This window comes from Lutra lutra, chromosome 7, assembly GCF_902655055.1.
Source record: "Lutra lutra chromosome 7, mLutLut1.2, whole genome shotgun sequence".
Classification (NCBI taxonomy): Eukaryota; Metazoa; Chordata; class Mammalia; order Carnivora; family Mustelidae; genus Lutra; species Lutra lutra.
The window spans coordinates 114,026,721-114,042,273 of NC_062284.1; the positions used below are offsets into that span (position 1 = coordinate 114,026,721).

The 15,553-nt window shown below is 46.4% G+C and overlaps 1 protein-coding gene across 2 annotated transcripts in view; it reads left to right on the plus strand.

Moving 5' to 3' along the window:
- The first annotated feature begins 488 nt into the window (after positions 1–488).
- The window catches only part of ARG2 (arginase 2), a 31,439-nt gene continuing 16,374 nt past the window's right edge, over positions 489–15,553 (plus strand). Inside the window, exons 1-2 of one of the 2 annotated variants that reach the window (XM_047735860.1) lie at positions 489–676; positions 1,559–1,631. In XM_047735860.1, the coding sequence (XP_047591816.1) occupies positions 566–676; positions 1,559–1,631 (184 nt within the window). In that variant the 5' untranslated portion in view covers positions 489–565. The remainder of the gene's footprint in view (positions 677–1,558; positions 1,632–15,553) is intronic. The other variant, XM_047735859.1, reaches the window with a different exon arrangement.

A 15,553-nucleotide genomic window follows, 5' to 3' on the forward strand; every position in this document is an offset into this window, starting at 1 on the left:
AAGATGGGTAAGTGTGTTTTTTTGGACCCAGAGCTGAGATGGAACAGAACAGATGGATGCTGGCTTCATCTTGGCAGAGCACTCAAGCGGGGTCAGACTAGCCCAGATCCAGCCCGGGCAGCCCTTCCCTAGAGTTGGCACCTTCCGGGCATGCATTTGTGTGAAGAGTCGCGATCTGCGTGTTGCGAGTTGGTTCCCCTGTTCCGCGGAATTCGCTAACTTCGCAGGGGCCGGCCGCTTCCCGCGGAGGGACATACCTGTCCGTGATCGCGCTCTTATTGGCCCGACACTGACACTAGCCCTGTGGCGTCGGCGGCTGGGGCTCCTGCCGGGAGGGAGAGCCCGGGCTGGGGCGGGGTGACGTCAGCGAAGGCGTGTCCAGGCCGGGAGCAGTGGGCGGGGTCTACGGGAAGGTGTGTCGGGGGCTGGTGGGGGGCGGGGCCGGTCGGCGGTGACGTCACAGGGCGGGGCGGTGCAGGGGGCGTCGGTGTAAGTGAAGCGCGGCGCCCGGCGGCGAGCCGCACGGAGTAGCCTTTCTCTCAGCTTCACTCCTGTGCTGCCAGTCATGTCCCTGAGAAGCAGCCTGTCGCGTCTCCTCCGGACGCAAGTGCATTCCATCCTGAGGAAGTCCGTTCACTCGGTGGCTGTGATCGGAGCCCCGTTTTCACAGGGACAGGTGAGAACCGGGACCTGGCACCGAGGGGCAGAACCAGGAGAAAGCGGGGGTGGGTGAGGAGCGGGGAGACGAGGAGAAGATGGGGAGGAAGAGAGAGGGGGACGAGGTGGTGGGTTCCCACGATTGGGCACCGGGAGAGCACGTGGGGTTTCCTCTGGTAGAAGATGGGGAAGGAGAAAGGAGATGGAGGGCATCCTGCTAGCGCTTCGGGCAGGGGCCGCGGGCTGGCGGGTCTCCGCGGCCTTCCTCCCGAGGAGAGGGAAAGTGGTGGGTCCCGCTGGGGGAGTTGGGGCAGGATTTCAGGGAGGGGCTGGAGGGGGACAAATCGGCCAGAATACCCGGTGGAATGTCCAGAGAGAAGAGGTTGAAGTGAGAGACCGGGGATTTAAGGCTTCAGGGTGCATTCTCAGAAACCATTCATTGGCGGGGAAATTGGAGCTGCCGTCTTCAGCGGCGAGGGGACGGGAGGGGCTGTTTTGTTCTCTTCAATGGAAGAAACCTGCAGTCGTGGAGACCTCACTGCTCCAGAAGCCCAGGCTCAGGCCTCCGCCAGCCACACACACCCTCCCCCCCCACCCCCCAAGGACCGGATCCAGACCAGGCTAAGGCCCTTCCCTGTCTTGGCCTCCGCTTGCTCTTCCCACAGTCAGGGGCTTGGAGATTGATTTGATTCCAGTAATTTTTTTTTGCTCCTCCCCTGCAAGTGTTTGAAACGAGCAGACCTCAGGTGAAAATAATAAAAGGAAGGGCTGATGGTGTCACAGGTTTTCAGAGGGATCTGTTGGGAACTAAGTATAGAATAGCAGATTTCTGTATTTTTGCGAAATAAAGTGGTCTTATTTCTAACCCACTTCTTTCACATCTGTGTAATTTATGTGACAGAAAAGAAAAGGAGTGGAGTATGGTCCTGCTGCCGTGAGAGAGGCTGGCTTGATGAAAAGACTGTCCAATTTGGGTAAGTGGCTGAAGTTTAGATTCTGTGATGGCTGGTAGCAGGCCATTCAGTCTCCTCTCCTGTCTAGGGACTGCACAGTGTCTGCTTGTACTTGGGAAGCCTCTCGTCCTCCCTTTGATTCCATTTGCAGTTTAAGATCTGGGAGTCTTCAGGCAAAGTCTTGTGGGCAATAAAGAGAGTAACTGTGTAGAAGGCAAGGAGGTGGAGTGACGTGGGGTCTGGAGCAAGCAGTGGGAAGAATACTGGCTAGGTTCAGCTCTAACTGCTCAGTCAGCTTTTCCCTCTCAAATTCCAGCTCTCGGAACTCCATCAGGGTGTGCTTCTGATTCATCAGCCTAGCCAGTTTCCTCTCTTCCTATCCTTCATTTCCTCCTCAGGGTGAATAGCTTTTTATTACTATAAGCAGAGTTTTAGATCAGTGTTTCTCGAACTTCCCTGATGATGAAAATCACTTGCATTACTTGTTAAAAATACAGGTTCCTAGGCTTCTCCATGGAATAGTCTGATTTATTGGCTCTGGGTGGGACCCAGACATGTGCATTTTCACAAGCTCCCAGGTAATCTGCAAGACAGTTGCAGTCGTGTAATGAGGATAGTACTGTAAAGTTACAGAACCTGACCCAAAGATAAATGCCATTTATATGGTAATAGAGAACCCTTCTTTTGGTAAGAGGACACCAAATTCCAATTGTTACAATAGGAAGGCTCCTTTACCTAACCTGAATGTTTCTAGCTGCTGTTTAAAGCCATTTCCTCCATTTATATGAGGACAATTCCCAGATCTTTTCTGAAGCTGTAAGCGCAGAAGGCGTGGCAGCAGCGAGCTGTGGGTGCTGCAGATAGCAATGGGGAATCTAGGTTAACTATAAATCTCTTCCCCACTCTTGCTTTGAAAACTGAGTCCATTCCAGGGGTGGACCATTTCCTTCTAAAACACAGGACGAGTGAAGTCACCAAAACCACCTTGGGCTGAGGTGTACTTCCTGTACACCTCTGGCTAGATCTAGATGTGGTGTCTTTGGTTCACTACTCAAAACTTTTCTCTGTTAAATAATTACAGATCCTTCTTCAGTAGGATCTCTTAATTCTTTTAATGACTCTCTAGGCTCACCACCAAAGATGAAAGAGAAATGAAGATTCAGTTTTTTTTTTTTTTAAAGATTTTATTTATTGGGGCGCCTGGGTGGCTCAGTGGGTTAAGCCGCTGCCTTCGGCTCAGGTCATGATCTCGGAGTCCTGGGATCGAGCCCCGCATCGGGCTCTCTGCTCAGCAGGGAGCCTGCTTCCTCCTCTCTCTCTGCCTGCTTGTGATCTCTCTGTCAAATAAATAAATAAAATCTTTAAAAAAAAAAAGATTTTATTTATTTATTTGACAGACAGAGATCACAAGTAGGCAGAGAGGCAGGCCCCCCGCTGAGCCAGGACCCCGGGATCATGACCTGAGCCGAAAGCAGAGGCTTCAACCCACTGAGCCACCCAGGCGCCCCTGAAGATTCAGTTTTAATGTGTCATCAGTTACCTAACAGGAAGAAGTTTCTATTCCTGCTTATAAGTGAGGATCCTGCCCCTTTAAATCAGCTGTACACATTCAGCCTTCTTAGTTTTTTTAAAGATTTTATTTATTTGTTTGAGAAAGAATGAGAGTGAGAGAGAGCATGAGAGGCTGAGAGGGTCAGGGGGAGAAGCAGACTTCCCGCTGAGCAGGCAGCCGGATGTAGGGCTCCATCCCAGGACTCTGGGATCATGACCTGAGCTGAAGGCAGTTGCTTAACCAACTGAGCCACTCAGGGGCCCTTCAGCCTTTTTAAAAGGCAGCGTTTTACACTGAAGACCATAATCTCTGGGAATCACTATTTTTTTGTTTTTTTTTTTTTTAATACTGGATAAACCCCTGCAGCCCATCTGATGAAATGGGCCTGGCCTGGCTTGAATTGCCTGCTCAGTCCTCAATTCTACCTTTAGAGACAAGAATCAGTTTCAGCCTCTTACACAGAACACATAATATTCAGTTGAGGCTGCCGAATGAGGGGGAGGGGCACATCTGTGGCTCATGCTTTGTGGACTTTTCCTGTCCTAGCTCATGGTACTTTTCCGCTTCAACCTGGAATAGCCATTCTCCCTTAAACACTACTCCCTCAAATACCTCCTCTGTCTACTCTCAACCTAAAGTGATGGGGAAGCTGCAGTTTATTTTGGTCTTCTCTTTAAGTTTTTTTTAGCCTTACAATTTATATCCTTGCCCTGTAGCTGACTGGTAGGCCAGTATGACTAGCAGCCCAGAATAGAATCTCATTGCATATTAATAAGAGTGTGGCACTCAGCACATTTGTAGCGTGTGATTTTGGCTAATCCAAAAAATAGATTGGAGAAAAGTATCAAGAGAAGTTCGGTTGCTCTATTGTGAAGCAGTACTGAGGTACCAGTGCACTTTCAAACAGGCAGCATGGGTCAGATTTCAAGGCGGAGAGGACCCACGGAAAGATAACTTTCACAAATCCCTTTGTTCCTTGCCCTCAGCTCTGATGTCACAGGCTGCTGGTGTTGCCATGGCATTGGTCAAACTTCCTGTTTTCTGGAATGAATGGATTTGACTTAGTGTCTGGGTTTGGTTTTCCCTTTTTTTTTACCCTGGGTTTAGTAAGGACACTCGGCTCCTCTCTCAGGTGACCCCTTATCTGAGCATATGCAGAGAGCCTGGGAGAGATGAAGAGACAGTTGGCCTGCCAAGGCTCAGATTCGGTGCCTCTGCTTCTGATTCTCGTGAGCCCTGAAAGCCACGGTCATTGATCATTGGCCCCTTTTTTCTTTGGAAGTTGAAGGAGTGTTCTGCTGGGGGGAGGGGGATAGCTGTCAACGGAGATGTACAGTTTGAGGGCTTTATCATTGTAATTAGGTAATTTGACTCAGCTGAGGTACTGAAAAGAGATGCCAGCCACTGAAACAACTCTTTAAATTAACTTAGGCTGGAGTTCTGGAAGCCATGTGGGAGCCCCTCTGGTTCCTCTCGACTAGGCTAGAGACATTTGTCCTTCCTGTTCCATTTGGTGCTCCATTAGACAACAGACCAGGAATCTCTTCGGTTGGGACCAGAATCTGGTCTGCTTCAGGAAGAGCTGATTGAGGGCCTGAGGTAGTTTAACAGGAAGATCTGAGAACTATTCGGTACAGATTGGTGTGTGAGTTCCGGGATATGTATTTGCTTGCAGTGGGGTGTTAATATTCATTAGTTGTGTGATCGTGATACTTGGCCTGGCCTCTACCTTGCTATTCCACTGAAATTACCTTGAGCAAGCCTACTGATCTGTCAGCCTTTATTTTGCTGGGCCTCTCTATTGCACAACTGATCACTTTATTCTGGAAATACTGTGAGCAAAGACACCCCTCTCTTTTGAGTCTCTTGTCTCCATTGACTAGTCCTTCCTGGACTCCTTTGTGGGTTCTTCCTCTTCTTCCCAACCCTTAAATGCTGACCCCATTGTTTCTCCAGCTTGGTTCTAAGGACCCTCATCTCACTCTCACAGATGTCTCAAACTGCACTTGTTCAAAACAAAATTCCTTATCTTCTTCCTCAGATCTGTTTCTCCTGCTGTCCTCCCATTGTCTGTTTCATGCTGTCACCCATTATCCAGTCATTCAAGTCAACCTAAAAAGACCATCACAATTCTTTGCTCCTTCCGTTTTGTGCTTTACATCTATTGGTCACAAAGTCTTGTTGATTTTTTTCCCCTCCTAAAAGATTAGAGTTCTTCACCATAATGGTGCTGCTGTAGTTCTCTCTCTTCACACTTGACTGTAACTTTCCTTTGGTTTCTTTTGTCCCTTTTCTACCTTACTTGGTTCACATTCTTTGCTGCCACCAGAGTAAGCTTTCTAAGACCATTTATCCTTTGCTTAGTCTTTCCATGGCTTTCTTTTACATGCGTCCATGCTTTTCAGTCTTGTCATTCATATGCCATCTTTTCTAATTTGCCATATTATTCACTTTGTATTTCTTAAAATTGGCTTTAAAGGTTCATAATTTTTAAACGCAGCCTGAACCTATAATAAGCAATGAAATCTCAGGCTTGTACTAGATACATTTTTCTAATCCAGTTTCATTTAATAGTTTTACATTTTGCTATTTGTCCTTCGACCCCTAGGTTGAAGTGTAGAACACACAGCACCGCAATTTGACCTTCATCTATGTCTTTAGACTTCTCTCTACACACATTCTGCCTTATTCTCATTGCAGCTAGAGTTGTGGGCCCTTGACCTAGGCTCCACATATAGAAGCATGCATCCTAAACTTTGACTTGAAATTCAAGAAGGGGTAGCAAAGAATTCATTCTGTGATGGGCAGGGTGGTAACAGTGCCAGCAGTGGCTTCTGTCCAGCGTCATGGGGTCAGCCGTGCCAGCTGCATGCAGTGCCTTTCCTGAGTAGTGGAGCTCTAGATCTTTACTGGACAGTCCTGCCGTGGGACTTCGGGAGCCATAATTGCTGGTACTGTGGCCTTTAACCCAGATATCAGCCCTCTTAGAGATTCCAGGAGTTACCCAAATTGAATAAATTGCTTTTCTGCTGTAATTAGCTCGAACGGGTTTCTGTTGCTTGCAGTTTAGAGATCCCGACTGACACACAGTTTAAAAATTCTAGTGAGAAAAATTGCCATGTGGACTGGGATACTCTAAGTCCTCTCTCTAGTCTCTTGATAATAAATTCTTGTTCTTTTGCTTGCCTTTTCCCCTAGTACTTGACACAGTCTTCTTATAAGTTAATATAACTCATTAGGTTACAGTTTCTTCGGCCTTTAGTTAATTTAGGACTAGATCTTAGTCTCTCTGGGTTTTAGTAGCTCCCTGTTCCTTGGTGCTTTGATTTTTGAACCATCACGTTCCTTAATGTGACTCCTGAAAACCGCCTCAAGTTTTTTTTTTTTTTTAAAGATTTTATTTATTTATTTGACAGACAGAGATCACAAGTAGGCAGAGAGGCAGGCAGAGAGAGAGAGGGAAGCAGGCTCCCTGCTGAGCAGAGAGCCCAATGCGGGACTCGATCCCAGGACCCTGAGATCATGACCTGAGCCGAAGGCAGCGGCTTAACCCACTGAGCCACCCAGGCACCCCTCAAGTTTTAACTAAAGACATTTTTAAGTTCTGGGCATGCCTGACTAGTAAACAGACCAACTTTAGTGTATTACCATGACTTAAATCATTTTCAGTGTTCTCGATCTTAAGCCTGTATCTTAATAGAGTTATAAGACTGTAGACATCTGTTAAAATGATTGAACTTAAAATATAAGTAATATAAAGTATGTATCAAGTCATTTAAAATATCATTTTCAGGTTTACTTTTCTAGGAGCAGCTTTTAGTCACTAAAAACTATAACAAGTTCTTTCGCTAATTTCTTTTTTTTTTTTTTTAAGATTTTATTTATTTATTTGACAGAGAGAAATCACAAGTAGGCAGAGAGGCAGGCAGAGAGAGAGGAGGAAGCAGGCTCCCCGCCGAGCAGAAAGCCCGATGTGGGGCTCGAACCCAGGACCTGGGATCATGACCTGAGCCGAAGGCAGCGGCCCAACCCACTGAGCCACCCAGGCGCCCCTCTTTCGCTAATTTCTATATTCCAAAAATTTGAGCACTGCTAAGGTTTAGGTACTGGGAATATAATAGTGGACAAAAGAAAGTCTTGTTATCTTGGAGCACCCATTCTAATGAAGGGGGGTTGGAAACAGACTTAAGTAAAACATACAGTATGTCAGATGATAAAAAAATGAAAGCAAGTGGTGGGGGATAGCAAGTATTGGGGATAGAGTAGGCATTGCCTATGTAGTTGGGGAGGCCTCAGCAAGAAGGAGTCTTGTGAGCAGACCTTTGGCAGGTGAAGAAAGGCACAAGGTATGTAACTGGGAGCATTTCAGGCAGAAGGAACAGTAAGACCCAGAGACAGAAAGGTGCCTGGGAATGTTTAGGGAACAAGATGCTATTATCGAGCTCTAGCCAGTGATTGCTCTGTGGGAAGGGGAAGGCCTTCTATTCTTCAATTTTTCAAGAAAAAACAGAAATCTGAATTTTTATGGGAGATCTAAGTTGTTTTAATAAAAAAATAGGCTATAGCCATACAGTGGAATATTACTGAATCATAAAGAATGAATTTCTAATTCATGCTACAGCAGGAATGAAACTTGGAAGCATTATAGTAAGTGAAAGAAAGACACAAAAGGCTACATGTTCTATGATTCCATTTATATGAACTGTCCAGAATAGGCAAATCCAAAGAGACAAAGTGGACTAATTTGGGGACTGGTGGGGAGAAGGCAATGGGGAGTGGCTGGCAATGGGTGCTGGTTTCTTTCTGGAAGGTGATGAAGCCGTTCTTCAGTAGGTAATTTGCTGAGTAATATGCTGTAGCAAAAGCCTACGTCACAGATGTAGGTAAATCTCTTAAAGGCATTATTGGGATTTAGCAAATTTCAGTATAACCAAATCTTTCCTTCTTAGGGAGCAGGCAGCAAAGAATTTAACTTAGACTTTTCATTTCAAAGTTGTTATCCATTTGCCATGTTTTGGACATTGTGCTAGGCTCTTGCTACTATGTCATTCTTAATTTGTTAAAAACAAATGATACCCATCAAGATGGCCAGTGTCAAAAACAATAAAAACAACAACAAAAACAAACAAAACCCCAAAAATAACAAGACTTGGTGAGGATGTGGTGATATTAGGACTCTTGTGCACTATAGTGGGAATGCAAAATGATACAGCTGCTGTCAAAACCAATATGGCAGGGGCGCCTGGGTGGCTCAGTGGGTTAAGCCTCTGCCTTCGGCTCAGGTCATGATCTCAGGGTCCTGGGATCCAGCCCTGCATTGGGCTCTCTGCTCAGCAGGGAGCCTGCTTCCTCTGCCTGCCTCTCTGCCTACTCGTGATCTCTCTCTGTCAAATAAATAAATAAAATCTTAAAAAAAAAAAAAAAAAGAAACACCAATATGGCAGCTTCTCAAAAAATTAAAAATGGTTAACATATCAGCAATTTCACCTCAGGAATTTACCCAAAAGCACTGAAAGTAGGGTCTAGAGGAGATATTTATACACCCATGTTCATAGCATTGCACACAATAACCAAAAGATGGAAGGAATCCAAGAGCCCATTGATGGATGAATGGATGGATAAAATGTGATACAAACGTACAATGGAATATTAGCCTTAAAAAGGAAAGTTCTGACATATGCTGTAACATGGGTGAACCTTGAGAACATTATGCTAAGTGACATAAACCAGTCACAAAAAGACAAATACTGTATTCCACTTACAAGGTACCTAGAGTAATCAAATGCATAGGGACAGAAAGCAGAGTGGTGGTTGCCCAGGGCCCCAGGGGAAGGGAGAATGAAGAAATATTGTTTAATGGGTATAGATGAAAAGAATTCTGGAGGTGGATGGTGGTGATGGTTATACAATAATGTGAATGTACTTAATATCACTTAAAAGTGATTATTTTTATGTGTATTTTACCACAATTTAAAGGAGAATTAAAGTAAGTTAGAATATAATGTGAGTTAAGAATGAGGCCGTAGCTCGAGGTTGTAGCTTTTCTTAGGACATCCGTAGCTCGAGGTTGTAGCTTTTCTTAGGACATAACCATGCCATGTGCTTAAAATGATTTTTTTTCAGCTTTTTAGCACATTGTTTTGTTCTATAAATCTGAGAATGAACAAACCAAAAAAGTCTGTCCTGGAAACCATGAGAAACTTTCTCTAGGTGATACAGTCAGTAGTAGAGTAAGAGAGACTGATTTCTTGCCCTGTACAACACGATCCCTGGACTGGGGCAGTCGGCTACCTTCTCAGCTCCTGTGGCGGTGGAAGAAACTCAGAGTGGCTCCGTCATAAGTGTATGGCCTCCTACTTCTTAAAGTCCTGCGTGTTCCTGGTGTACTCCCTCTCACATTTCCCATGATTCCCATGATGGCTGTTTCAAGTCTTTACCCACAATCCTCAGGGTCTTGTCTTTCTGACTCAGGCACAAACTCCCTTAACAGCCCCTTTCCCCGTGACTCCCCGCAGTTAGTTGTATGGACCAAGATTCTTTTACACTCTCAGAGGATGAGGGATCCCATCCTCCTTGTATCGGGTAGATACAATTGCATGTGATAAAGCACAAAATAACAGCGGTTTTAGAAAAATCATGTCAAGGGCACTGGGTGGCTCAGCTCGTTTGGCTCAGGTCATAATCCTGCAGTCCTGGGATCAAGCCCCACATCGGGGTTCCTGCTCAGTGGGGAGCCTGCTTCTCCCACTCCCTCCTTCCTCGGCTCGTGTGCCTGCACCCTCCCTTGCTCTCCCTGACCCCCTCTCTCAAATAAATAAATCTTAGGAAAAAAAAACCAAACTCACTCTCCAGTAAACAGGTCTGGAGAGAAGTCCAGAGCAGGTTTAGACCTTCTGTTTTTATAGTTTGGACCTAGATTCTTATCTCGCTGTTCCACCAGCAAGGCCTCCATCTAATGGTCCCAGATGGCGTGGCATCCTATCTGGCAGCAGGGGGCAAGAATGGACAGAAGCAGGTGAAGGAAGAACTTGTGCTTTCCCTGAAGGAAAGTTTCCAAGAAGCTGCAGGGCACTCCTGCTTATCCTGTTGGCCCCGATGGGTCATATGGCCACACCCAGTTACAGGGGTAGATGGTGAGTTTAGTCTTAATTCTCAGAGGTCACGTTCCCAGCTAGAAGTCCGCTGTCTCACCAGAGAAGTGAAGAACAAATCTTGGACAAGGAACAAATGGTCACACCACCTCCCTATGCTCCAGATCCTATCTCTCCTGCCTTCAGAGTGTTCTTGTTCTAGCAATTACCCTTTCCTTCCTCTTGTTCCTCAACTTCTAACCCATCCCTTCAGGAATTAACTGCAGATCTTACCATCATGGTTTCTCCACTGCCCTTGCACACTTTGACTTGCTATAGTCTGATGTCCTGGGCCATCATTGCAACGAAACTGGTTTTGCTGTGGTCTTGGACCTCCTATGTTCTATCAGGGGAGACACTGCAGCATTCACCTTACTCATCACTGTCGGCCACTCCTTCCTTATTTTATTTTATTTTTTTTTTGAAGATTTTATTTATTTGACAGAGACACAGCAAGAGGGAGAACACAAGCAGGGGGAATGGGAGAGAGAAGCAGGCTTTCCATTGAGCAGGGAGCCTGATGGTGGCTCAATCCCAGGACCCTGGGACCATGACCTGAGCCCAAGGCAGATAGTTAACGAGTGAGCCACCAAAGCACCCCTCCACTCCTTCCTTATTGAAACAGACCCCATGTTCTTCTGGTTTTAGCTCTTCAGGTTCCTTGACTAGATTTTCAGCTATCTGCCCTTTACCTGCTGGTGTTCCTCAGGGTTCTGCCCTTGATTCTCTTGCTTTAATATTCTCTCAGTTGGCATTTGTCTATTCCCATGGCTTTTCTGTCACCTGTATGCTGATGCCTCCAAAGCTTTATCTCCAACACTTGTTTCTTTGCTCAGCTCCAAACCTGTAGCCCAGTTGGCTTCTATCTTTTTGACTTTATTATGGAAATGTTCAAACATAACCAAGTAGAGATGGTGACCTAGTGAATTTGTTTTATCTGTTACCCAGTGTCAATCATCAATACATGGCAGTGCCTTTTTTTGTTTTTGTTTTTTAAGATTTATTTATTTTAGAGAGCCAAGCCAGCAAGCAGAGGGGAGGGGCAGAGGGAGAGGAAGAGAAGCAGACTCCCCGCTGAGCTTGGAGTCCCAATTAAGAGGGCTCCACCCAGGACCTGAGTCAAATGCAGATGCTCAACTGAGCCACCCAGGTACCACTCCATATAGTTTCAACAAGATAGTCTCTAACAGCTCAAGGCCATCTATCCAGGACCGAACTTCTCATCTTCTTCACTCCCTTCCCCTGTGTCCTCCTCAACTCTGGTAGTAGGCCAGAGAGCTGATGTGAGGGCCCTTAATCTCCATTCCCACTGTAAGTATTACCAGCATCTGTTGCTTCTCCTATGGCCTTGTCCCCCCCCCCCCCCCCCCCCCCCCCCCGCCTTGTGGAGCTGCTCTTCTCTGGGCCAATCCATTTCCCTCTGGCCCCCAGGGCACTAAATCTGCAGCACAGATTCAAGTCTGTGCTGCAGATTTAACTGGTCACTTTTTTTAAAAAAAGATTTTATTTATTTGACAGACAGAGATCACATGTAGGCAGAGAGGCAGGCAGAGAGAGAGAGAGAGAGAGAGAGGAGGAAGCAGGCTCTCCACTGAGCAGAGAGCCCGATGCGGGGCTCGATCCCAGGACCCTGAGATCATGACCTGAGTGGAAGGCAGAGGCTTTAACCCACTGAGCCAACCAGGTGCCCCGATTGGTCACTTCTTGATGTGGAAACCTTAGTAGCTCCCTGCTTAGGATCTGTGTCCTGCCCCTTCCCCACTGTCACTCTCCTTTTGCAACACCTCTACCCCCACCCCTGCATACCCCCTGCCCACCCCACTCTTCTCCACAGTCCTCCCAGGAACCCTGGGCTCCCGGGAATTGTGAATTGTTCTATAGGGCTGAAGGTATTCTGTGCCTCTTCTGCTTGTAAGCTTTTCCCTCTTCTGCTTTTATTGCTGGCTAATACCTTCAAGATTCAGATACGAGGGTGTATTAATATAACAGGTGTGGTAATGCTCAGATTGGGAGAAGACAGACCAAATCTTCCTGGCTCCTTCCCCCAGGCCACAAGGTCAGAAACCACTGAAGAGGAAAAGAAGTAAAAAACTCCTTCCTGTGTGACCCAAGAACTGAGTCACAGAGCGGATGGCATTGTGCTTAGGGCTTCGGAGAGTCGGAGTTCCAAGATTAATTGGCTTTGCCTTAGTAGTATTTCATAGATTTGGAAGATTCAAGCTGTGTGTGAGAGCTGGAGACTCTAGGAGCCGTTTCAGTATGCGCTCTGTGGGCCTGTGTGTGTTTGCAACTTCTCACCAAAACCTGATTTTATCAAAATGACAGTCTATTACAAACAGGTTTTGGGAAGTCTTAGGTTACGCCATCAGTTTCAAGGAAAAGAGAAGCGGTAGGGTGGGGCACAAAACCACAAAGATGTTTCATCCAGTTGAACTAAGATACAAACCTTAGCATGTGGAGGCTTTCCCTTGTTATCTCAGGTAATACTCCTAAGAGCTTGTGAGATAGGACAAGCTCAGAAACTGAACTTGGTTGGCGATCTTGACTCGTCCAGGAAGTTAGGGGCCAGAGGGCAAGAATTCTTCCTTTTGCGTCTGTTGTGGCACTTGACCTCCTGTGGCTATCTTGTATGCACTCTGCTTTCCGCCCAGAGGGGTCTGGAATGTGGTCTGTCTGGTTCCAGGTTCCCTGGGAACACTCCCTAGAATGCCAGCCCAGACTCTGGGGCTGGGAGCTATACATCAGAACTGTTAGCTCGTGAAGCTGTAGTCAGTCACTAGTCTGATATGTTTCCCTTCAAATCTTTTCTGGAACAAGGTCGAATATGAAGAACTTAGAAAAGATCACATTTTCTGGAGAGCGGTTCTTTATCCCCAGGGATTGTCGTTGTCTCTTCCTGTGGTTCTACACTGGAGCAGGTTGAAGTTTTGTTGGGCTGTTACCACTAGCAGATCTCTTTTTCAGAGAAACTCAACGATCTTGTTTTGAATGGAGGAGATGGTTATGTTGCTGTGACTTGGGAAGCCAGAGGCACCCTCCTCTCCCTCCACCCCTGCCTGTGCTGGAACCAGGCTGCTGGGGTGCCACTAGCTAACGGTCCATTTGCAAAAGCCTGAGCTGGTTCGCCACGGTCTAGAGGAGCTTTGAGGGTTGACTTGAGTTTGGTCCAGAGGGCATACATTACTCAGCTTATCTTCAGACAGTGACACTCTCTTCTCCTTAGGAAAGAAGGACCAATGTAGCCAGATAACCAAGTAGCAAGAAAACTAGAAATGGTGTTGCAAGTTATCTCCGTTACATGTCTTGAACTGAATTTTCAAGTCCTGTATTTAGAATTTTTTACTCAAGGATCCCATTCCTACAAAGGCATCTATGGACACCATGCTTGTATCATTTGATTTTTGAGGTGAACTCTGGTGCATGCCAGATGGACATGTCTGACATGAAGCCTAGAAGCCCGGGGTCACCCTCCCTCCTCAAGCCACTCTCCCTGCCCTGGTCTTCCTCAACTGGCTCCTCACCGCCTCAGACAATTGGGTGAGGAAGAAGATGTTGAGAGCCCTGGTTAAAGCAGTCCTCTCAGAGATCCAGAAGTGAACCAGAAAAAATAGGTGTTATCTTCGTGATGGGATTTCTTTCCCCGATACACTCAGCTTATTTTAGAGCCAGAGACTAAGAAGCAAAGAGTGGATTTTGAGAGGCCTCTGGGACTCCTGATTCTGGGGGTTGTACAGCCCCTGCAGTCAGATGTACTTACTAAAATGCAGACATCTGCATTTTCTTAGTGGTAATCAAACGACTTTGCCTTAAGTAACAGCCTCTTCAAAGGTTATTACCACATCACATTTTAGAGATAAGCGAGAAATTCTTATTTCAAATGGCCTGAAGTAACTCTGGCCTTCTTCCCTAACTTTTAGACCTCTGGTAACCTCGCAACTTTGTGTTCAATAAGCTGGTTTTGTAGGTACAGTTTTGAGGTTCTAAGGATTAGCAGTTATATTCCCTTATAATACCAGGAATTCCCTTTGGGGCTAAGTCTGTATGATATTTGAGTCTGTAACTTTTAAAAAGCCATTAATATTTGTATCCTCCCAGCTCCAAGTGAGATCTGCGTCTTTTTCTTTCTTCAAGTCTCACTGACTTGTTCTTCCTGACAATTCATAATAAACATGCCATCCTATTCAGTGACAGTTTATTTTATTTTTCTTTAAAGATTTTATTTGTTTATTTGACAGAGATCACAAGTTGGCAGAGAGGCAGGCAGAGGTGGTGGGGGAGGGGAGCAGGCTCCCTGCTGAGCAGAGAGCCTGATGCAGGGCTGGATCCCAGCACCCTGGGATCATGACCTGAGCCAAAGGCAGAGGCTTTAACTCACTGAGCCACCCAGGTGCTACCCTTCGGGGACAGTTTAAAAAAAACTGCACACTACTCAGTTCCTAGCTTTTCTTGAAATCTGTTATTCTGCTAGTGGGCTCCCTGTGGTGTGGCAGACTCTTCTGTGTGTCAGCCTCTTCCTGAGGCCATTTCTCTTACCTTGCTGGGAGCCTTGGAAGCAGTTAGAGCTCCCTGTGAGTGGAAGTCAGAGCAGGAGACAGAATGGGGCCCCTATAGGGGCTGCTGACTCAGAACACTGTCTCATGCGAGTCTCTAGTGAGAGGGTGATTCAGGCTTGTCCTACACAGTTGGAGCTATTCACTTGGCTGAATTTCCTCCTCTCCACTGGGTGGATGTTGACAGCAGCTGAGGCTGTGAGGATTGGCTGCTCTCTGTGAAACATCTAGAACGGTGTGGTGGATGGAGACCATTTTGTTCCTTTCCCTATCATTGGCTTCCTTCAGGGATTCCCCATAGATTGGGGCCCTGGAACAGAAGTGCTGTCCCCAGATACTGCTAAGGTCAGGGAGGGCTGTTTTGATTTCTTCCCCACCAGTGGGTTGCATCATTCTGCTGATGTACGTGTGTCCTCACTCCTCTCTGATGGAGCCTGGAGGGGTTTATCAAGGCCAAAGGTGACATTAAGGCTTAAAAGATCAGTAGTAGGGGCACCTGGGTGGCTCAGTGGATTAAGCCGCTACCTTCGGCTCAGGTCATGATCTCAGGGTCCTGGGATTGAGTCCCGCATCGGGCTCTCTGCTCAGCAGGGTGCCTGCTTCCCTCTCTCTCTCTCTGCCTGCCTCTCCGTCTACTTGTGATCTCTCTGTCAAATTAAAAAAAAAAAAAAAAAGATCAGTAGTATTCCGTGGATTTTTATTACCCTCACT